General features: G+C 38.8%; 1 protein-coding gene across 7 annotated transcripts in view; it reads left to right on the top strand.

Annotated features, from left to right (window-relative positions):
- LOC107563312 (nectin-1-like) overlaps positions 1–25,040 on the top strand; it is a 234,106-nt gene that overhangs the window by 185,812 nt on the left and 23,254 nt on the right. For 5 of the 7 annotated variants that reach the window (XM_016248155.1, XM_016248150.1, XM_016248153.1 and 2 more), the window contains 2 exons: positions 6,514–6,607; positions 20,342–20,437. In XM_016248155.1, coding sequence (XP_016103641.1) covers positions 6,514–6,607; positions 20,342–20,437 — 190 coding nt within the window. The remainder of the gene's footprint in view (positions 1–6,513; positions 6,608–20,341; positions 20,438–25,040) is intronic. The other 2 variants (XM_016248154.1, XM_016248158.1) reach the window with 1 other exon arrangement.

Consider the following 25,040-nt stretch of genomic DNA (forward strand, 5'->3'; position numbering starts at 1 on the left):
GTTACGCATTTCGGGGGAAGGGTCCACAGGTCCTCATATGGCTTGTTAACTGGGGGGGGTTATAGAGTATTTGTTAAATATAGCTAACAAAATATATATTGTGTGTTTGATTAGTCCAGACGCTATACAGCAGACAGTGAACGAGAGGTGATACAAGTTGATAGCATCCCACAGCGTGGTAGTACAAGAAACTGCACATTCTAGAAGCTCTGCAGTATTCGCAGATTATTTTATCGCAGCCTGTAAGCAGTGTTTAGACTGGCAGTGACATTACTCATATTTAGAGCAGCTTAGAACAACTTCAGTCATTTGCATGCTTATGCAGATATGTGGTTTGGTAGAATTATGGACTCTTGGCAGCTTTTATGTTAATTATAATGCATCATCATTATCCTGTGTAATTGTTGTCTGTGTGAAAAGTGCGTGCGTACATGTTCCACTTCTTCAACTATTGATCTTTTTGGAGGTCTTTTTTTTTTCATTTTCATCTTTTATTTATGGATGAGTGTGTCTGTAACAAGGAAGCAATACCTGGAGAAAGCTTTCGGGTTAGCATCGCCATCCATCGCAATGAAAGTTAAAATGACCCCCTTAGAAGAATGTGATTTGAAATATAGGCCATTTTTGCTTATGAGCCATTCACATTTGGGTCAATCAGCTAATTTATACAATTGTTTAATATAAAATTCTAAACATTTTCTCCAGTGCAATAAAACTGAGCAACTCATTCCATAGCTTTGTGGACTGATGTAGCAGTACATGACTACACATATTTACATATTAGTGCTGCCTATTGAGTGTTCAGAAACATAGTCCATCTAATCAGTGAGATATTTAAGAGGAAGTGGATACTGTTCCTAAACACCAGTAGAAATAACAATAAGAGTAACATTTTGGAAAGCTGGCTGTATGTAGCACCTACAGCTCTGCAGATCTTTCTGAAGGATCCCAATATTATGTGCTCTGTAGTGCCAGTTAGACACTTGTTAGCAACCACCTTTTTCAAGACAAGTAAACGTTGGTATTACTGATGTACTTTAAGTTGTAGGGAAAAAATATATATATATATATATATTGAGCTTGTGTTGACCACAGACCTTCTTTTGGGCATTTAACCAAAAACCCATTCAAAACAAAAACAAAAACAATTGAGTTCAAAAAGATGACATCGGAAGTGCTAAAATGCTAACTAATTTCCAGGCCTACAAAAATACGACATACCTGGAGGCCTTTATTTACAAGGAAATCTTAAAGGCACAGCAGCAAAAAGCAATCCATTTAACTGTATGGGTGGAAGGGAGGGTGGAAAATGCTCATTGAACAACTAAATTATGGCTCCATTGGATGCAAGAAATCTTGACTTATGAATGAACCTTAGGAAATAAATATTAAAATAATACTTCAGATTATTGTATGACCCCTTTTAAGCAAATTACTGCTCACTCATTTGAGGCACAGTACTTTAAAAGTGACTCTGGGTTGAGTGCTTTGCTTGAGGCCACAGTGAGCACAGAAACTCTTTAGTTACTGACTCACATTCTTTTGGTAGTGAAACATACAACCTTTGTATTGGCAGCCCACAGACTCGACCATTAGGCTTTCAACACCATGTGTGTGCGATTCTGTCCAAGTGAATGTCAAGAAACCTGTCAAGAACATGGCAAGCCTTTTTCCATCCCAACTTCAAAAGAAAAAAAAGAAATAAAATAAGTTCAGAGTTTAAAGAAAATGTAGGCATGTTTTTAGATGGATAAAGCTATAATTGTAATGACAGTTAATCACCCTGTCCTTTCAAATTCACATAATCATAATGTAACATGTTTAGGAATAGTGCAAATTTAAATAAATAAATACATGAATAAATAACAATTTAAAAATAAAAATAAATAAATACAAATATAGAAATAAACAAAAAAATATTTTTTTTTGATACAGTGTATTATGGAAGCCCATTTCTGCCACTGAATTAAAAAAAATAAAACAAATAAATAAAAATGTATTTTCATCTCACAATTTGGATTTTTTTTCCCCCTCGCAATTTGGAGGTTATATCTCATAATTCAGACTTTTTTCTCACATTTCTGGAGGGAAAAAAATAGTCAGAATTGGGAGATATAAACTCAGAATTGCAAAATAAATAAACAAATAAACAAGCTTTCAAAACTGCGAAATGTTACATTTAGAATTGTGAAATGCAAATATCAAGGAAAAAGTAAAAGTTCTCATAATTATTTTTTTTCTCAGCATTCTGAGTTTATATCTTGCGTAACAAAAGTTCATCACAGTTCATGAAATTCAGTTCAAACTGTTAGATAAAATGTTGCTATTTATTTATTTGTTTGTTTGTTTATGTTTTAATTCGGTGGAAGAAATAGGCTTCCATACATACAATAATGAGAATGCATATTTAGAAATTTGCATAATAATTGGAAAAATCTTAATGGTTCAAAAATATGCATGATTTTTCTATATGCAAATGTCACTCTTTTTATTTATTTGTTTTAATTCTGACTATGTATGTGTATGTTGTGCAGTGAGAGTTTATACAGGCCGTTTGTGTTGTCGTGTGCCAGTTCCACGCCTCTGTTCTGGTGTGATACAAGGTAATGTGAAGTGGAAGTGATGTGTATAAAAGAGGAAATGGAGAGAGGCACTCATGCGCAAAGCAGCCCTGACTTTATAGAGCCCGTTTGGCCTCGTGGAAGGGTCAAGCAACTCAACAGCGACATGAGGCGGTGTGTTTGCCTCTAGAAATGTACATGTTTTAGTACATTTGTGTAAAAGCGTTATACAGCCTGTGTTTCCCTTGCTCTACTTTTGACACACATACACACGCACGCACACACACAAATACACAGACCGTGCTTCATTATCTATCAGCACAGACATCTTGTCAGAATGAGCAGGATGATGTCTGACTGCTAACATGTTTGAGGAAAGAGCTTTCCTCTTTCTGGAAATTAGATGGCAACTCCTGCGCAGCTCACCTGTCACAGAGAATTATTTGGGTCTCCTTCAAGCGATGCAAATAACGACACCCAAAAACTTATTAGAGCAGCATCTGTGCTTGTATGCGTCCGCGCAGATGTGCGTTTGTGTATGCGCCCACATTCTTGTAACATCTTGCGAGGGAGCATGTGTGCTTACGTGTGAGCTTGTGCATACGTGTGTGTGGCAGTTTGACATCTGCTTTTGAGTTTTGTCTGAGTTCTCCTCTGGGAATTGGCTTTTTATTTGAATTTTCAGGCTTTATGAATGAAATTACAGTGCAGAAAATTGGAGAGTTTATGACTCACCAGATGTCGTTCTACAGTTTTTGCTGAACTCAGTGACTGGTGACTTATTTGAAGTAAAATTGAATATCGGGTGTTTGCATGAACTCTCCAGAAGCACATGAGGTGTGTGCCGAGGCATAGGTGTGCTGAAGTGTTATGTCTGAGGTCATGGGTTGGGTTAGACAGCGGGTGATTGAATGCTTTCTGCAGTGTAACCACTGCAATGCACAAGTTAGAGTTTAGCTAAACGTGCTACTAAATATTTGTGCATTGCACAAATGTAAAGTTAACACTTAAGATTAGGGAACACATATTCACTATTAACTCTATTAACAATAGTGAACATTAATTCACTATTGTTTTTCCTCAATATACTCATAATTTGCTGCTTATTGATAGTACATAAGGTAATTGTTGTAGTAGTTATGTTTAAGTATTGAGTAGTGTTAAGGGATCTAGAATATGGTCATGCAGAATAAGGCATTAATATGTGCTTTATAAGTACTAATATTCAGCCAGTATGCCAATAGTATGCATACTAGTAAGCAACTAGTTAGTAGTGAATAGTGTTCCCTAACTTAATGTGTTACCAGTCTCATTACTTATTGTTGGTAATGCATTAACTAGCTTAGGTCCATTAAATAATATTATAACTTTTGATTTCAATAATTAATTAGTAAATGTTGACATTAAAATGAACTAAGATTAATAAATGCTTTAAAATTATTTTCCATGTTAACTAATACAATTAACTAATGTTACCAAAAGGAACCTTAATGTGTTACCAGTATAACTAGTGTACCCTATACATAAACTGAATATTCACAGATGTCTTCCCATGACAGACTTCAACACCTTTGACATCTGTTGGCCACTTTGATAATTATTTTAGTTTAAATTTAAATAGGGTGTGCATTATGTGAATAACTTGGCTGTTACATGAACCTCAGCACAAAACCATTCAACAGTCCAATGTATCATAATTTACTCACTCTCATGTCAATGTCTTTATAAACTTTTTGAAGCTTTTTGGTTGTGTGGACCTATAGATGGACAAAAATGATAAGAGATTATTACAAATGATTATTAAAAATGACAAAACGACTTAAGCCACGATTAATTTATTCCATTAGCAAAATTGTTCCATAACAGTTACCAACACAAAGTGAGTTGTGTTTGGCTGGTCATGTGATTTTGAAGATGGCAGCCCTTGTGAGTTGACCTGCTGTATGCAAAATACAATTAATTGGACTGCTGAAACGACTGGACTCTTCATTGTAATGTGAGTGCACATGGTTTTACAGACCTTCTTGGTTTGCAGCAAGCCTACAACATACTAGTTAGGTTTTGAATTAATGATAGGGCTCAAAATCGATTCTAAGGGTTGGAATCAATTCAAATCAAGTCTTCTTTAATAGCTTTTTTTTTCAGTTCAGTAGTGCTAATAATGAATTCACCTTTTGGTTACTCACAGTGTTGGAGGAAGTTACTTTTAAAAGTAATGCATTACAGTAATGGGTTACTCCCTAAAAAAGTAACTAATTATGTTAGTAATTGTGCGTTATTATTATTATTGTTTTGTTTTTTTCTCAACTGGGCTGGGCTTGTTTGTTTGTTTTTAATATAAAAATGTTCTATTTTTGGCAAATTCAGTGATTAAAAAACGAAACACAAATGTGATGTTTATTAAAGTCATTTTTGCTTGTTAATATGGTTGAATTGGATCATCGGAGTTCAGCAGCAAAGACATTGGTTAATAAAGTGGGATTAAATACATAAAGGATATTTGTGTTAACATATTTAATTGTTGTAGGTTTGCATTTCACTGTTTTTTATTCATTTTGAGGAATACTGAATCTCTTTTTGCGTAAGTGAGATGAGTAAATACTTCACTAGAACTACAGTAAGCACCATATTTACACAGCGCACACAACGCCACTGCGCTTACTCCCGATTTCTCTCAAATGGGGACAGGAGAGCTGTCAGTCAATAAATGGTTAAAAAAAAGTAACTGTCGTTATTTATTTGGAAATGTTACGCTGAAATTTTTGTGCAAAAAGTAATGCGTTACTTTACTAGTTACTTGAGAAAAAGTAATCTGATTATGTAACTCTGTTACTTGTATTGCGTTGCCTCCAACACTAGTCATTCGGTAACAGTGATGGAACGCCAGATTAATTTCTGCAAATCGGTTCTTTCAGATGGTTAGTCTACATCTTGGACAAGTTTCCTACATGTTTTGGACCTAAAACAAACAGGACAGACAAACATGCACAAATACAGATCTGTCCTAGATGTCTAAAGTAAAATATTAAAATAAATTAGCCTCATAAACTCCAGGATTTAGCTTAAAGAGTAAGATGGCTTGATATGTAGCAACGACAGACCGTTTTGAGCAGACAACATGAATAAAAAATAGATAGATGGATGGATGGATGGAGATAGATAGATAGATAGATAGATAGACAGACAGATAGATAGATAGATAGATAGATATATAGATAGATAGATAGATAGATAGATAGATAGATAGATAGATAGATAGATAGAAAACAACATTGAGTATTCCAGTGTTGATTCCAGAACCAGCAATCAGAGTTGATTCCACACATTTTGCAATTGAACAGCACTAGTTAATGGTACAACCAAATTAATACAGAGTTATTTACAAGCCAAGTTAACCCGATGCTAGTTATTTGTGACCTAGTGTGAACTTTGTCTCAATTTATACTACGTCTGCAAATTATAATAAAATTCATGAGGTGTGGTATGACATTTTTACAGCGTTCCCCGTTGTCTCCCAGTTTGATGGCGACTCTGAATTGAAGTAACGAATGGCTGGTGCAACTCTGCCCTACTGCGTCTCACATCATGGATCAGACCCGTGTGCTCTGTTTGCTGTCTGTCTGACACTTTAAGGGATTGATGGGAACATTGGTGGGCTATAATTCGAACCTCCCTTGTCCTAGCGCTCCCATTCTTTCCTCTCCATTTTGCCCATTACAATCCGGTTTCATTATCTCTCTCTCCGTGGCTAGTGAGAGCCATTGAAAGGGCACGGCTGAAATGGCACTGGCTACAACAAAGGCAGTGTAAGGAGATGCCTATCAAACCCCCGGCAGGCGGGAGAGGCAGACGTGGGCATGACTCCTCATTACGTGTGCTCACACAAGGCCACGGCCGCATGAAAGCTCTCTCAGGGTACTGGGTGTCAGTCTGTTTTCTTTTCTTCCAACAGGACTGACCTCCCCCCTGCTCATAAGCCGGCCCCTCCGCCACCCAAGAAAAAGAGCAGCGACATGAAAGGCGGCCTGACGTCTGACGAGATCCAGGTAGGGCGTCTTCCTCTTTTACACACGCCATGTCTCAGGAAACACTTACACCACCACCCATGATCTTCAGTCTGCCTCTGAATCATTACTTTCACATGCTTAACTTCATAAAGTTGCACTTTTTCAGTTAAAATTTGAGTTTGTTTTAGACGTAAAACTTGTGTTTTGTTATTTTCTGCACTCCCTGTAAATACCTCTACTTTCTAATGGGATTATTTACTATATACAATAATTCATGCATACATATTTTACAATTGAACATATGTAAAGATATGTTACTCACATATTTACTATGTACATAGACACATTTTTTGCATAAGTCTTTTACATTAAAAGTAATGTGAGTTTTCTTTCTGCAAAACAGCCTGGATATTATCCTTTGTTTAAGGATAGTTCATCCCAAAAAAAAAAAGCAAATTATATCTTTAATTAGTCCCCCTTATGTCGTTCCACACCCATAAGACCTTTGTTCATCTTCAGAACACAAATTAAGATATTGTTTTATGAAATCCAAGAGCTTTCTGACCCTGCATAGACATGTGTTGTGGTACTCTCCTGAATGTGCATCAACAAGGAACACAGAACTGACACGGAAGATAAGAAATTGTTGAATACTATTTTTATTTTTGTTTCTTTGCAGATAAAAAGTAGTATTGTGGCTTCATAAAATGATGGAGTCACATGGGCTGTTTTAACAATGTACTTACTACCTTTCTGGGCCTTGAACGTGGTAGTTGTTATGCAGTTTCAGAAAGCTCACTGATTTCATCACAAATATCTTAATTTGTGTTCCGGAGATGAATGAAGGTCTTACGAGATTGTAATGACATGACGGTGAGTAATTAGTGACAGAATTTAAATTTTTGGGTGAACTAACCCTTTAAAGCATCCTTGCTGAATAAAAGTGTTTATATATAAAAAAAAAAAAATACTGACGGCTGCGTTTTAAAAGGTAAAACTGCAGCTGTGCTTTAAAAGGTAAAATGCTGTGATTTTCAGATTTGCATTCAGTACAGATCTACTAACACCAGCCGCAGGTCAATTGGTTTCTGCTGATCCACCAATTCCGATGATAATCAAAATAAATCACAATCTTCTGTAAATGCAGTGTTTCTACACTGCACATCAGTTCCTGGTCATTTTTAGCTCCATTTTAATGAAGCGCTAATTTAAAACAGCTTATTTCCAATTCTGTCTGAGCAGTGGTGGAAAGAGTACTGAAAAAATTTACTCAAGTAAAAGTACCATTACCTTCCAAAAAATGTAGTGCGAGTAGAGTAAAAGTACTTGTCCAAAAAAACTACTTGAGTAAGAGTAAAAGAGTAGCCTATTTAAAAGTACTCGAGTATTGAGTTGTGAGTACTGAGCTGTGGATTCTACCCCCTCATAATAAACGCTGTACACCGCAATTGATACATTTTAAAAACACATTATCTTATTTGTCATAAAGAATGAAGAATATCTATCATCCAGCAGTTTTAATTTTGACTGCCAACTCTTTAAAATACATCAAAACAGCACGGAAACAGTATTCAGTTGAAGAAAAGATCCCCATTCCCCACAATCATCCCCATTTAAATCATAAAGTTTGAAAAAATAGATTTAAAATCATATGTAAGGCCACTGAGACAGCATGCTGTTGTTGCACATAAAATATTAATGTTTAGAACAGTGCAAATACAAATACCATTAGAAACTCATAGTTCAGCATCACACATGATATGGGTTAAAATGAGAGCCCAATTCTCTCCAAAATGGTGCCAGTTTTAGAGTTTTGCAATAAAGAAATAAAAATAACTAAACTTGATAATTTATGTTACAATTTTATGTCTCTTTGCTGAGCCGCGGCGGTCTCGGTGAATCAGCAGCATCCACAACTGAATGGAACAAAAAGGGTTGAACTTGAAAATTGTTTATGCGTGAGTGCACTTGCTAAATTAAGGCAGATTGTATCAAATAGATAAAAAAGAACAAACGTTTATTAACGAGCTGCAGTTTTATTACATCACGCGTTGGCACAGATGCAGTATATTAATGCCACGGGTCATCAATAAGGTGCAGATTTGGTCCTCAATTTGTGTTTCCAACACAGCGTGCATCATGCGCTCAAACTCATTAAAAGTCAACAAGTTCAACAAGCAACAACGACTTATCCAAGTGACTGCTTCAGAACACACGCGAGAGAGAGACGAGGCAGCACAGATCGCGTGTCTTATAAGTGAGTGGGACTTTACCGAACGTGGCACTTGCGGGAGTTATCACTGTATGCAATACCCGCAACCTCATACCAAATTTCAGGCCGTGTAGATAGCAAGCATATACTGTATACAAATCATTTAGTAAGCAGAAATCCGAAATTTACCAAAACATATTAAGTTAGAGGAAGATGCGACTGAATTGATGTTTGAAGAATGCGCTTCCAGCAGCCATGATAAACAGTTGGCGGTTAAAGTTTTCTATGCACAATTTGATTTGACGAAAGTCACGAGACCTATTACTCTCTATCCAATCACATTGATGGATAAAAATAAAATTAAAATAAGCATGTAACGACCACAAACGGAGGAAAATAGCAGAGTAAAAGTACCGATACCTCACTTAAAATGTACTCAAGTAAAAGTACACAATTTTTAAACTACTCAAAAAAAGTACAATTACTGATAAAAACTACTTAATTACTGTAACGTGAGTATTTGTAATTCGTTACTTCACACCCCTGCGTCTGAGGAACCAAGAAGTGCCATCGCAGAGCGTTTGCTTGGAAATACTAATTTAATCTCTTCAACAGCTACTGAAAAACTGTTGATTTAATCACCTTCAACAAAACTGAAAAACAGAGCTTGCACGACTGCATCGAGGGAAAAAGTAAAAAATCAGGTATAACTCTAAGAATATTGTTTCGTGAAATCCCCAGCAAAAGCAGTGAACATGCTGAAGCAATTGTGAATCCATGATGGATCCAGATCGATGAACTTGAACGAATGATGGCCATTAGAATTTGGTCGACATAAACACACCAACGCTCCTACAATCTTCATTTTATCATTTGCCAAGTAGCTTAGCTCATTTTTCTATAATTATGCTGTGCAGAATGTTTGCCAATGATGTAAATGACGTTAATTAGCACCACACAGATTATTTTTAATTTGCGAGTTACACTATGTTGACATTTCTCAGTCCATGCGAGGTTTCGTGCAGATGTCCAATACTGTAATTAGCATTCATGACACACCAGAATTCACATTTGCATTTGTCTTCGGCTATGTACTCGAAATGAGGTACGTTGTCCTTGGTGGACAATGCTAATTTCGAAGGAAGCTGCACAAAATCAACTTCCCTAAATCAATAGCGTGTTTTGAAGGTCACCGTGGTTCTGCTAAATCTTTCCAAATGCGTCTGGAAACTGAATTTCCTTCAGTATTCGGAGACATTTGACTCTAGCTGTGCCGTTTTGAAAGTGAAGAATCCTTGCGGAGCACAGAATTGTAAAAACCTGACAGTAAACATGTTCAGGCTGTGATTGTGTCTCCCTGATCTTAAAGCACACAGGATAGGGGAGATCACAAGCGAGTTGCTTTTATAAACAGCAGGTGTCTTGCCTTCCTCTTTCTTCCAATACAAATATCCATCTCTGGCAGAAAACAACTGCGTTTGAGTTTGTTTATGTTTGTTGTGCTTTTTTAAGCATTTGGAGTCATTGATTTGCTTGAGTCATGCCGGCTCAGATATCTGACCTGCATGAATCTGTGTGTGTGCATATCATCTGGTGCCCTGCTCAGATCCCATAAATGTTCGTTTCATGTAAGTTTCAATAAGATCACCGCAGACACATCATGAACGAATCTCAGTTTAGCACACGTGTGTCCTTGAACTTTCAAAATGCTTCATAGACATTCAAAGGGGCTGCTTTAAAGTCCAACGTGAAATCAAAGTAGACCCAGTTTATATTGTAATTGTTACGGGGCGAACGAGACGTGCGGATCCATCTGCAGGCTTTTATTAGACAGAGACGTGGTCATAACAGGCATGGGTAAAACAATGGCGAACAGGTATATTGAGGGCAAGACACAAGAGTAGTCCAGTAAACGGGCGTGGTTGATCTCCAGCGAATGTAATCCTGAGGGCGAGGCAAACGGGGAATCCACAAGACGAGCTAGAGTCTAGGTGAGGTACAAACACAGTCCGAAACAGCAAGGCAAAGGGTAATTCCAAAACAGGCTATAAACTTCAGGGCAGGCAGAGATCAGACAAAACAAGATGACAGGCAAGAATCAAGACACAGGTAAACAGACTAAGAACAAAGCTATACTAGATTCAGAAACTTGGAATGGCTCCGTAAAGTAGCTATCATCAGATGAGCGATAAATGCTAAAAAATACTCGGTGTTGAATGGTGGTGTGAGACTGATTTATATAGTGTGTGTTATTGGTAGCAGCTGTGTGTGATTGGTTTCAGATGAGCTTGTGATTAGTGCAATGGAGCATGGGAAATGTAGTCCAGGGTGATGTGTAACAGTTTGTGTAGTGCGAGAGTCAATGTAACGGAAGGGTGACCTCTGGTGGCGATCGAACGGAAGTCCATGGACAGGATTCGTGACAGTAATACACATCCTTGAGGCATGTCTCACAAAGCAGATTTAAAGGGCTTTCTGGGTTGAGTCTAGCTTAGTTCAGTTTCTTTATTTCTTTCTTTCTTTCTTCATATACAGTGGGTACGGAAAGTATTCAGACCCCCTTAAATTTTTCACTCTTTGTTATATTGCAGCTCTTCGGCTCTGTATGCCACCAAAATAAATTAAAACGACACAATCAAGATGAAATTGAAGAGCAGACTTTAAGCTATAGTTCAAGGGGTTGAACATACAGGTAAATATAATATAAAATACTTAGAAATTACAACCATTTTTATACACAGTCCACCCATTTTCAGGGGCTCAAATGTAATTGGACAATAAATATAATCATAAATAAAATGTTAATTTTTAATATTTTGTTGAGAATCCTTTTGTGGGCAATGCTTTGGATCATGAGCTGTTCCAAGCCTTCTACATACTTTTTTCTTCCCATCATTCTGGTACAGGTTGATCTTAATTTCAACCGTCCAAAGAATGCTTTTAAAGAAGTGGTAGATTTTTTTGGCAAAGTCTAATCTGACCTTGTTTGCACCTTGTGGTGAACCCTCTGTGTTTGCTCTCGTGAAGTCTTCTCTTGATTGTAGACTTTTACAGTGACATCTCTGCCTCCTGGAGAATGTTCTTCACTTGGCTGGATGTTGTGAAAGGGTTTTTCTTCACCATGGAGAGGATCCGCTGATCATCCACCACTGTTGTCCTCTGTGGACATCCATGCCTTTTTATGTTGCTGAACTCACCAGTGCTTTTTTTATTCTTTCTCATAATGTACCAAACTGTTGATTTGGCCACTCCTAATGTTCCTGCTATCTCTCTGATGGATTTGTTTTATTTTTGAAGCCTAACAATTGTCTGTTTCACTTGCATGGAGAGCTCCGTTGACTGCATCATGTGGTTCAGAGCAAGAGCTTCCAAATGCAAATGGCACACTTCAACTCCAGAACCTGTTTAATTGATGTAGAAATAACGAAGGAGTAACCCTGTCCATGAAAAAGCTGTTGAGTCAATTGTCCAGTTACTTATGGTCCCTTGAAAAAGGGGAGGTACATATTAAAGAGCTGTAATTCTTCCTCCAATTTTGATGTGAATACCCTCAAATTAAAGATCAGAGTGTGAACTTTAAGCCCATATTAATTATATAACTGCAACTTGAAAATAACAGTTTTCTGTTTTAATAAATTTTGAATTTATTCCTGTGATGGCGACGTTGAATTTGTACTGTGATGTCAAAGCTGAGTTCCCTTTCATGGGAACTTCGAACTGCGTCCTCTAGGGGTCGCTATGGGGAACGCCTCGTCGTGACTCGTATCTGAAGCATACATTGAAAAAACACCAACTCGTTGGCCGGCGGTCTTCAGTGTCACATGATACTTCAGAAATAATTCTAATATGCTGATTTGCTGCTTAGTAAACTTTTCTTTTTATTATCGATGTTGAACATGATTGTGCTGCTTCTTTTTTAGGACATTTTGGTAAAGAGAAAGATCAAAAGAACAGCATTAATTTGACATACAATCAATATAAATGTCTTTACTGACATTTTTGAACAATTTAAAGTACCAAACAATGAAATAAATACTGACCCCAAACTTTTGAAAGGTAGTGTGTAATGTAATGTAAAAGCTTTATAATTAATACATAAAAAAGCTTTTTTAAATGACAGAGCTTACTAACTGTAATTATTTATTTATTCATTGTGTTTCACATAGGCCGTTTGCTGTTAGTGTCATATGCACGTTTCACAGTTAATCACAAACTCGGCATCAAACCCTGAGTTGACCCAGAATGTTTCTATTGTGAGACTGACAAACTTGATCTAAACTGGATTTTAATTGGCTTTGTCAACTTGAAACCAACAGTTTAACTAACTTTTGAGACAGGGATTATTTATCACTGCACACTATTTTCCATAGAAAAATAGTGTTTGTCTTTCTCCACCTCTGAAATTACTTTTGTTTTTGATTGACAGCACAAATCCCTTTTTCTTTCACAGCCTCTCCCCTCTAATCACCTGGCTTCATTGTGGCATGTAACAAACACATGTCACGTTCCATTCAGCTCTCGGTAAATCATGTCCTACCTTAAATGTTTTTTGTTTTTAGCGAATATCTTATTGCACTTGGAAACACCTCACATTACGGAAGTAAAATGACTTGGGAACTGCATCTTGCTTTGAAATGAGCAGCCGTTTGTTGTAACGTAAAGTCATTATACTTCTGTATGTCTGTCAACACAACTTAATGTTTACATTTATGCATTTACATTTGCTTTTATACAAAGCTACTTACAAAAGAGGAACAAAAGCAATTTGTCAAAGAGCCAACAATATTTGTATGCTTTAATGCCAGGTTTATTAGACAACTAATAAACAGCCATATCACCATATCATATAAGCAGTCATATCACCCTGTAGCCCAAGACTGGTCGCCCACTGAGGCTAAGCAGGGTTGAACCTGGTCAGTACCTGGATGGGAGACCTCCTGGGGTAACTAGGTTGCAGCTGGAAGAGGCCAGCAGGGGGTGCTCACCCTGTGGTCTGTGTGGGTCCTAGCACCCCAGTATAGTGATGGGAACGCTATACTGTCAAAAAGTACCATCCTTCAGGTGAGAAGTTAAACCGAGGTCCTGACTCTCTGTGGTCATTAAAAATCCCAGGATGTCCTTCGAAAAGAGTAGAGGTGTGACCTCGGCATCCTGGCCAAATTTGCCCATTGGCCTCTGACCATCATGGCCTCCTAACAATCCCCATATCTACTGATTGGCTTCATCACTCTGTCTCCTCTCCACCAATAAGCTGGTGTGTGGTGGGCGTTCTGGTGCACTATGGCTCCCGTCGCATCATCCAGGTGGATGCTGCACACTGGTGGTGATTGAGGAGATCCCCCCCTCACAATGTAAAGTGCTTTTGGCTCGTTTCCACTGAGCGGTACGGTACAGTACAGTTCAGTACAGTACAATTCGGTATGGGTAACCCTGATCCAGCTTGCGTTTCCACTGCCAATAGTAGCCTACCCTTCTTGATAGGCGTGGTGTATGCCGGAAAGTAGCGATCAATGATAAAGCGCGACAATAAGCACAACTTTGCCTCTTTTTGTTAAATGTCAGTTTTAATGAACAATAATAGCCATTATAAAAGTATAAGTACAAAGTATAAGAGACTTAAGAAGAGGAAATAAAGACAAAAGCAAACAATTCAGTCAAACGTATGCTACAAAGTCAGCCCTGTACTACGGTAAAGTTCAAAATAAATATATAAAGTTAAACACAACTTTATGCTCAGCCAAAATGATATGACCAGGAATAAATAATAGATTCATGAGACCACGAATGCCTGTTAAATATAGCCTACCCAAAACAAATTTTATCTTGTGTTTAATCACTACAGAGACATCAGAGCCAGCGGCTTATACATGTGCACTGAGCGCCCGGTGATCGCCTGGAGCTCCGAAATTGGCATAGCAAATTTTCAAATAGGTCCTATCTTTATAAATAAACCACAGATTTGAGTTTTAAACAATCACATTCTTGCCTGAAAAACTCTTAAAACTAAATTTTACTACACAATAACAGTAAATTTAGAAAATGATGCGGTTTTTGGGCAATGACGTTTCACAAGTCCACAAGAACAGACAAGAACGCATATTGAGAAATGGCTATTGTCTGTGTGAAAATATAAAATTATAAAATACACAGTTATATTTTTTTGTGTTTATGCACTCATGCAAAAGTGATGATTCTAGTCAACCAATCAACGTTCTGCAGTGAGTTTAGCTCCACCCCTTTGGTACCCTTTGCTGTGCTAGGTACCCCAATGGAAGGGTACCAAAAAAGTTGTACGGTATGGTTCGTTATTTTGGTACCATTCACAACTTCTGATAGTGGAAATGGAAATAATTGCGTACCGAACTGTACTGTGCAGGACCGCTCAGTGGAAACGAGCCATTTGAGTGCCTAGAAAAGTGCTATATAAATGTTTCAGTAGGAAATTCATCAACACAGGAAATAAAACTCCATCTGTCAAGCCACTTGATGTGGTCCTTGAACGTGACTTTATTAGGCAACATAACACACATGACCCTGAATAATTATGCAAAAGTCTCTTGTACAGTTAAATTTACCTCAAAAGGTGAGACCTGTTATAGAATCACCCAAAGCTGACCCAGAGGATACTGTACCTGCACCAAAACGATAAAGAAGTTAAACCGAGGTCCTGACTCTCTGTGGTCATTAAAAATCCCAGGATGTCCTTCGAAAAGAGTAGAGGTGTGACCTCGGCATCCTGGCCAAATTTGCCCATTGGCCTCTGACCATCATGGCCTCCTAACAATCCCCATATCTACTGATTGGCTTCATCACTCTGTCTCCTCTCCACCAATAAGCTGGTGTGTGGTGGGCGTTCTGGTGCACTATGGCTCCCGTCGCATCATCCAGGTGGATGCTGCACACTGGTGGTGATTGAGGAGATCCCCCCCTCACAATGTAAAGTGCTTTTGGCTCGTTTCCACTGAGCGGTACGGTACAGTACAGTTCAGTACAGTACAATTCGGTATGGGTAACCCTGATCCAGCTTGCGTTTCCACTGCCAATAGTAGCCTACCCTTCTTGATAGGCGTGGTGTATGCCGGAAAGTAGCGATCAATGATAAAGCGCGACAATAAGCACAACTTTGCCTCTTTTTGTTAAATGTCAGTTTTAATGAACAATAATAGCCATTATAAAAGTATAAGTACAAAGTATAAGAGACTTAAGAAGAGGAAATAAAGACAAAAGCAAACAATTCAGTCAAACGTATGCTACAAAGTCAGCCCTGTACTACGGTAAAGTTCAAAATAAATATATAAAGTTAAACACAACTTTATGCTCAGCCAAAATGATATGACCAGGAATAAATAATAGATTCATGAGACCACGAATGCCTGTTAAATATAGCCTACCCAAAACAAATTTTATCTTGTGTTTAATCACTACAGAGACATCAGAGCCAGCGGCTTATACATGTGCACTGAGCGCCCGGTGATCGCCTGGAGCTCCGAAATTGGCATAGCAAATTTTCAAATAGGTCCTATCTTTATAAATAAACCACAGATTTGAGTTTTAAACAATCACATTCTTGCCTGAAAAACTCTTAAAACTAAATTTTACTACACAATAACAGTAAATTTAGAAAATGATGCGGTTTTTGGGCAATGACGTTTCACAAGTCCACAAGAACAGACAAGAACGCATATTGAGAAATGGCTATTGTCTGTGTGAAAATATAAAATTATAAAATACACAGTTATATTTTTTTGTGTTTATGCACTCATGCAAAAGTGATGATTCTAGTCAACCAATCAACGTTCTGCAGTGAGTTTAGCTCCACCCCTTTGGTACCCTTTGCTGTGCTAGGTACCCCAATGGAAGGGTACCAAAAAAGTTGTACGGTATGGTTCGTTATTTTGGTACCATTCACAACTTCTGATAGTGGAAATGGAAATAATTGCGTACCGAACTGTACTGTGCAGGACCGCTCAGTGGAAACGAGCCATTTGAGTGCCTAGAAAAGTGCTATATAAATGTTTCAGTAGGAAATTCATCAACACAGGAAATAAAACTCCATCTGTCAAGCCACTTGATGTGGTCCTTGAACGTGACTTTATTAGGCAACATAACACACATGACCCTGAATAATTATGCAAAAGTCTCTTGTACAGTTAAATTTACCTCAAAAGGTGAGACCTGTTATAGAATCACCCAAAGCTGACCCAGAGGATACTGTACCTGCACCAAAACGATAAGCAGCATGTACATGAAAGGCCACTATAAGCCTGACTGACACCGTCCCCGTGTTACTTTTAGGTAATGAGGGAATCTGCGAGAGCCTCCATAGCGTTTTCCTCCCTCCCCATTCCTCTTAGCAAGGCCCCAGGGAAGAGATAACAAGAAACAAAATAGTTGGCTGCCATAACAAAGAGGCAGCAAAGCCTTTTATTCTTCCTTTAAATTGAATTTTTTCCCACTGTCTCAGAAATCTTCCATAAAGCTAAAGTCCTCTTTACAGTGAATAGATATCCCTCAGAAATGTGACATAGGCAGGCGGTGATTGTTGGGAATCTTTACTCAAAGGCCATCTTTGCTGGAGGATTATCCCACATTTAGGCATTTCGATTCAGTCACATCAAACCACTAAAACAGCCCTCCAAGCCAAACAACCACCCCGCTGCACATGTAAGCGGCTCCGTCTTTTGTTTTGTTTTGTTGTTGCTGTTGTCTTCTCTCGTCTTTGATTCGTGAGAAAATACGAAAACGCTGGCTGCTATCGCTTGATTGTTCTCGCTTTTCTTTCATTCGATGACAGTCGCAATTTCAAGCAGCTCTAGATGTTTTATTTAGGGTTGGAAAAGACTTTCCGCTTTAGTACTTAAGGGTTGAGAAACTATCCCATCCCAAACTTCTAAACACATTGTACTTGCTGCCAGTGAAGCGGGAAGGGCTTCATAAGGAGCACACTGTAAGCCTAATGAAAATTGCTCTGAAAACAATGAGGCTGAGACCTTCGCTGAGCTCGTTGGATGGGCTCGGGCATCGTTTTTCCATCTAGCAGTTAGTTGGAAGAGGTTTTGCACACCCCATTAAACATGACGGAATGAAAGTACTATTCTGCTGTGTTCGTTTTCATAGGCAAGAGAGCGTATGTTTTCTCTACAGCAGTTTTAAGGTGGTTGTTGAGCTGTGGGCGAAAAATGAGCCGTCGTTATTTTTGCCACCCTACGCATCTTGTATATCACTGTGAAAACCCATTTTAGTGTCTTTGCATCCTCAGGTCGAAGGTTTCTTTTCCTCTGCACCCCTAGAGGAATTTATGGCGAGAAATATTGCAAAACTTAAATTTAGTCAGAAAAACATGTTTGTGTGCATGTTTGAGACACTTTCTCTCTTTTATCCCCGGTTTTCTTTTGCATGTGATGCGAAGAGATCAGCAGGTGGCCAACAACCCTTTGAATGAAGCTCATCAGTTTCAGAGAAACAGACTGCTGTTATAAACGACGCTGTGAAACTGTAGAAGCCTGTAGAACTAATTATCTTTGAGCCAATGGAAACAGCTTATTCAAAAGTGGTATTAGCATTTCTAGCTAAGAAAGAAAGAAAGAAATGCCTGATGGCTGTAAAGAGATTCAATTAAATAGAATGTTTATTTATTTAACTGAGGCCCCCTAGTGGGTCCTGGCCCCTTTATTGAGAACCGCTGCTACAACAAGAACTTGAAATACACCGTGATTCTGCCGTACCATTCACATAATTGGCCTATTCTCACCGAAAGTGTATTTTTGGTGCGACAACATTTCAAAACAAAGTCATAGATCACTATGTGTTCCTTCACACCGAGGGTACACATCTAAACTGTGATCAAACAGTATTTCACAACATAGGAGTTTTATTTTGTTGCTGTGGTTCAAAAACCAATAAAATAAACGTTTGGCTTATTTGTCCAGACCCAGCATTCTAGAGAGACATCCATCTGTTTATATCATTGATCTCCAGATACAAGGAACATAAAATAGCCACAGACAAGTGGCTAAATCCAAGAGAATAACACAATATACAATACATTTTGGATTGTTTTCTCTGTAATCTGTTTTGTCATGGGTTATTTTTTTATCAAGCAAGGCATAATGTACAGGCAACCAGCCATTATCCAAAAATAAATCCTGATACGGTTAATACAATGATGCTTTACATGAACACTTGCCTAAAAAATAAATACATGGACATGAACAATCAAAAGATGTATTGTGTAAGAAAAAAAAAAAAAGATTGATACATACTAGAATAACTATACAGGAAATAGTGGTCGATTATACCGTTTAACAGTATCATACCGTTTAACATTCGTATACAAAAATAATTGAATTTCCCAGAGAGACATGTAATTCAATGAATGACTGGATTGCATTTAACTTTGACTCAAGTAGACAAAATCTTTTCAGAAACTCATTTACAAATTGCATCATTTTTGTGAATAGGCCTTACAAAATTATACACTGCCAGAAAAAAAAAAAAAGGTGGAAATATTGTGCTGTTAGTGGTATACGTATCAGCTTGTTACTGGGGCAGGACCCTCAAAAGGACACCTTTGTACCTTATTTATGCCTAAAAGGTGTATATTAGTACCCAGCGCTGGGTAGTAACTGATTACATGTTATCTGGATTACATACTCAGATTCCAAAAATTAATTAAATCCAGAATTTATTACATTTTAAAATACTCATAATCAGACTACAGTTGTTATATTGATTACATGATTACATATTATTCACCCAATATCAATAAGTTATTCATAATTTCTTGGTTCTCTTTAAAATCATATTATCATGTTGGAAAATGTACCTTTCGAAAATAGCCTACTGCTTATTTACAGTCAGAAAATCTTCCAGTTTTGTGGCTTTTCACACAAAGACTACTCGTCTATAATTACTGAAGAAAATTAAGAGGCCATAGCATTTGACCACTAGACCACTAGAAGTGTTTTCTCAACATTTCAACAAATACTGATGAACACATTTTTATTTAAATTTTTTACTACGTATTACTATATCTTTCGCTTTCAAACATTTTAAAATGCGCAAATTCACATCATTTAAATGTATTCCAGTGATTCCCCAAAATCAGCCAAATTCTTTCACCTAATACATTTACTTGAAGTACTCCCTGAGATATTGAGATAATTGAGTAACACATTTGCATATTCACGGTTCACTAATGTTTGTTAATGGTCACATGACATGTAGGTAATGGATTATGTTACTAAATACAACTTTTGTCATGTAATGTGGAATCAGTAACAGACTACAATTTGTAAGTAATCTACCCACTACCTTAGTGTAGTAATATGTACTCTTGGTACTATTATGAACCCTTTAGATGTAAAGAAGGTACAGAGGTGTCAGTTTGAGGGTCCTGACCCAGTGAATGGTACACATTTTGCACTTTTTTCCCCTGAAACTGTACTGTTTAAGTGTTTAAGTCTTTGCACAGATTAAGTGTGCATGTAGACAGACAGGTTAACACAATTCCCAGGCGGCTGTGAATGGCGTGTTCATCTCAGGTTCTGTTGCCTTTGAAGGTTGTTCATCTGGACAAGGAGGATGAGATACAGAAGATTCCTCTCCAGCCTCCATACTATGACATGGCACAGTCCACTGCGTTCACCGATAAGCCGGTGAGTAGCGCTGCTAAACTCATTGCTGTTTGTCCATTCTCTTGCTTTGGTGGTATTGTTGAAAACAGGCATCTGCGTTCAGGCTGTTAGGGAGCACATCTTCTTATGCATGTTGCACAAGATGAATTGCCTTCAGAAAGATGTTTAGATTAAAAGAGGAATCCAAGGGGACTTATTTTCTGGCTTGTTCTGTGTCAGCTGGGAACAGTTGACAAGGGTCTGTAATTCAGCTGGCTCTGCAGAAGGTTTGAGGTTTCTCATTTGTTTGAGGGAATCTGTTGCAGGCATATAGCATTGACATACTGGCTCTGTCAAAACCTAGTGAGCTGCCTTCTTACTTACTGCCTTCAAAGGTAGCATCCTAGCTGAAATTAAACCTCACAGTGACAGAATGGGAACAATTTGCGTAGACAGCAACTCCGTACATGACCACGTAAAGTCCACAGAAGACTAAACACACTCAAAAAAAAAAAAACCTGTTTAAACCAGCCTAAGTCAGCTTGCTGGTTTCAAATGTTATTCCAGCTAAGAGGTGCAAACCAGCTTAGGCTGGTTTAAGATGTTTGGTTGTTTGTTTTTATTTAGCAGGTACAACTGATTTCAGTTGAGTTTTGTATTAGAATGTTGCTAAGCTAACAGAACAACACTCAAAATGTATTCTTAGTGAACACAATATATAGTGGTGCATTTTTAAATAGATTGAGCTATTTTTCAGTACTGACCAAATTATATTTATATTCACTGCATTGCAGGATTGTCTTCTGTCCAAAGAATGTGGGGTGGAAAATACGACAGACATGATAAACTGGTAGACATTTTGGGAGAGATTTTGGATTATCATGTTTACACTCACATCACTGCTTTGTCATGAAAGTTTATTTTATTTGGATTTGTTTTTTTATTCGTTCAAGTGCAATAACCTGTGAAAGAAAACCCAATTCGGTACTCAAGTGCTTAGAGACAACTTTTGTAACTTTAATTAAAAAAAATCTGTATGTATTTATTTCATACAGAACTATACATTATTATTATTATTATTATTATTATTAACCTGAATACTTTATATGATTTCTATAGCATTTCTGACAGATAAATTCCTACCTGATAAACTTTAACCACTTTTTTATTTTATTTGTTTCTTTATTTAGTTTTAATTATTTGTCCTATAACTTTCATTATTTTCTTGGTTCTTTTACTGTTAATAAAAAAACATACTAATAATAATAATAATAATAATAATAATAATAATATAATGTGTGTAAAAAAAATCCAATATGCTTCAGAATCTTTTTCTTATGTTCGTCAGACTACTGTTGTTAGACTATCAGTTTTTGTTGTATATCAGAATTGGTGCTGATAATTATGAAACTTGGTATCTAAAATGTTGATATTGTAATAGCATTTCAAACAAGCCATCAAGCAATGAATAAACAAACAAATAAATAAACAAACAAACATAAATATATAAATCAATGTCAATTTATTTATTCATGGAATAAAATCACTTCATAAAGTATAACAAAATAAAATATTGTTGAAGATGTCTTTTGAAGAACCTTTGTAACCACCTTCGCCAAAATTGTACCTATGTATGATACCTTCATGCCTGCCTATATCAGAGGCTTACTAGATTTTGAAACAGAGCTTTTGTTTCAATCATTTCAGCATAATGTAAATGCATTTACACCATGAATCCACACACTTGCTTCATGTCACTGAATTACAATAGTTTCATATCTCCACAGCAAACCAAACACACACTTGGTGAAATATAATCTTACCGCTCTTTACACTGAAACGTGGCTGTCCTTGCTGCGAGGTTTGATTTCTTCTGGTCACTCCACATTTCATTCTTTCTCATATAATGGTGTTCTACAGTCCAGGGCAATTAAGACACTAGTTACCCAGCAACCCTGTGTGGATAGATTGTATGGCTCTACATCATACAGCATTGTCTTTCTGCCCTCTACCCTCATTTGCAGGTCATGTTATATTTGATGCATTTGCTTCTCTAACTCTGAGCTGCATGCCTCTTCAAGAGCCACAATCTCATGCCTGCTATAGGCTCGTTGTTTGTCATCTTTTATAGCTTTGTTGTGCTTATTGTGTGTGAAAATGTTACATTTGTCAGGTTTGTGTTGACGGCATGGCATGGCTGTGGAATGATCGGAGTCTCATTCTCGTTAAACACAGTAACACGCTAGCAGTGTGTTTGAAGGATGTGGCTTTTGTTCAGACAGTCTTTTGTTGTTTGGTATTTTTTTATTGGTAGAAATGAAAAGCATGCTGTAAATGTGTTGCTACCAAAGAGAAAGAGTACAGTTTGATGCACCTGCTGCAAACTAAAACAAACGTTATTTCGACACTTTAATAAAATGGACAATGTACTGCTGACTTTTTGTGTAAAGATGAAGTGTGCAACACCAAACAGAACTGCAATAATACTAATACAAACATATTAGCCCACAGAGGCCATTCAGTATTGTTAGTTTTCTGCCTTAATTGTTTCCTGATGTAACTTAAGGAAAAGTCGATAAAAATACATTCTCCGGATAAATGTAAAAATATTTCAGAATTACAAGAAAACAAGACAGAAAAAATACATGTCCTCTGTGAGTTTTCATTTGAACAAAACCCTAGCCCTAAATTTGATGTTAAACTAAATATGTTACAATGTTTAGAATTTGTAAAAAAAATTACTTCATTGGAATGCTATGAATCTTGGTGAATTTTGTGGCACTTGCTATAGAAACACACACACACATATGTTTGTTTCTGTGAATTGTGGGGACTTTTCATAGACTTCTATTACTTTTATACTGACCAAATAATTTTTTATATCCCCTAAACCAATCCCAACCCTAAACCTACCCCTTACAGAAAACCTGTTTACATTGTAACACTTTCAGATAAACATCATTCTGCAGGCCAGTCCCCACAATGTAAAAAATTTCAGGTTTTACTATCCTTGTGGGGACATTTGGTCTCCTCAATGTAGCATAAACAAGTAAACAAACACACACACACACACACTGTTTTCCATGTTTTATTGGGACATTCCATAGCCATAATGGTTTTTATACTGTATAAACTGTTTTTCCCCCCTTTACACTAACATATTTTTTCTCAGTTTTTTTTATTTCCGTTGTTTCTATGGATCCCCTCTCCCGTCCGGAATACCTCCTCCTCCTGCTGGAGCAGGGGGAGAGATCGCTCGAGGGCCATACCAGACTGTTCTTGGTCATCGCTGCTCTAACCAGCTACCCGGACGATATGCTCTGTGTGTTCTAGGACGCCAGTTTGAACATCTTGTGCACAGCGCTGTTGTAGGAAGGTGGTCCTCGAGCGTATTTCGCCGCCTTTGTAGAGTGGACACTGGCGAGAAATGGATCTACGCTCCCCGCCTATTCCCAGGAGAATCTCGCCAATTCCACTCCCGACCCAGTGCCCAGCCCACCATCTCCCCGATGTGCAGAGAGCAAGCCCGAGCCCACCGCTGACGGAGAGCCGGAGCCCGCCGTGACCAACGAGCCATCACCGCACGGAGCAACAGTGCTGAGGATCGCCGCGGAGCCGGAGCTGCAAATGACGTCAGTCAAGGTGTGTGAGCTGGCAACAATGCCCGCCACGAGGAAGAGAAAGCCGCGGACGGTGTGAGCGTGGAGAGGAGCTCCACCCCCTGCACCGCGTCTGAGTGTGAGCTGTGTATGGTGTGGCGACTGTGCCACAACGAAGAGGAGAGGGCTCCCATTTCCAAGTTCTGGCCTGAAAGCCCGGAGGCTCACAAATAATCGCCCTCCCACCCGCTCCTGCCTCCTCTTCCTCTGTCGTCTGGCAGCCCCTCTGCTCGCCCTCAGCCCACCATTTATGCGGTGCGAGCTCCGCGGGACTGCCATCCTCCAGCGTCGCCATGGCTGGAGTTTCCCTTGACTCCGCCTCTAGCCTCTAAGCCGCGGACTCCGCTTCGGCACGTGGACCTGTCGGCTCCACCATGGCTCCTAGCTCCCTTCTGCTCCGATGTGGCCCGGCAGTCCACTAGCTCTGCCAGGCTCCCTCGTCCCTCCGGCTCCACCTTGGTTTGGCGTCGACCATCCTGCGCCTCGGGACTCCACTCATCTGGCTTCGCCTCGTCCCTCCGGCTCCATCAGGCTCCTTCATCCCCTCGGCTCCTCCTCAGTCCTCTGTCGCTCTGGCTCCACCACGGCCTCCCAAATCCACGCCTTCGCGTCGGTCGCCGGCGCCATCTGCTCCGCCTAGGACCTCCGAATCCTCCCCGTCGCCCTGACTCATCGGCTCACCATCTCTGACTCGTGCTCCTCCACCACCTGCTCCACCGCCATTGGTCAGCCCCCTGGAGTCGGTGGCCATTCCTCCTCCATGGCTCCTCCCTCCGTCGGCTTCACCGTGGGTCACCATCATGGCTGTGGCCTGGGTCCTGCTTGGCTCCTCCGGCTCCCAAGTTCTTCCTGTTTTCTCCCTGGCTCCTCCCTCCATCGTCACCTTCCTGGTCTCTGTCTTCCGGCCCCCTCCCCGGTGTCCGTCCTCCTCCTGAGCCGCCTCCCAAGTTCCCACCCGTGATCATCCCCCCCCCCCCCCCCCCCCC

This window comes from Sinocyclocheilus grahami, unplaced genomic scaffold, assembly GCF_001515645.1.
Source record: "Sinocyclocheilus grahami isolate Dianchi unplaced genomic scaffold, SAMN03320097.WGS_v1.1 scaffold867.1, whole genome shotgun sequence".
In the NCBI taxonomy this organism is placed as follows: Eukaryota; Metazoa; Chordata; class Actinopteri; order Cypriniformes; family Cyprinidae; genus Sinocyclocheilus; species Sinocyclocheilus grahami.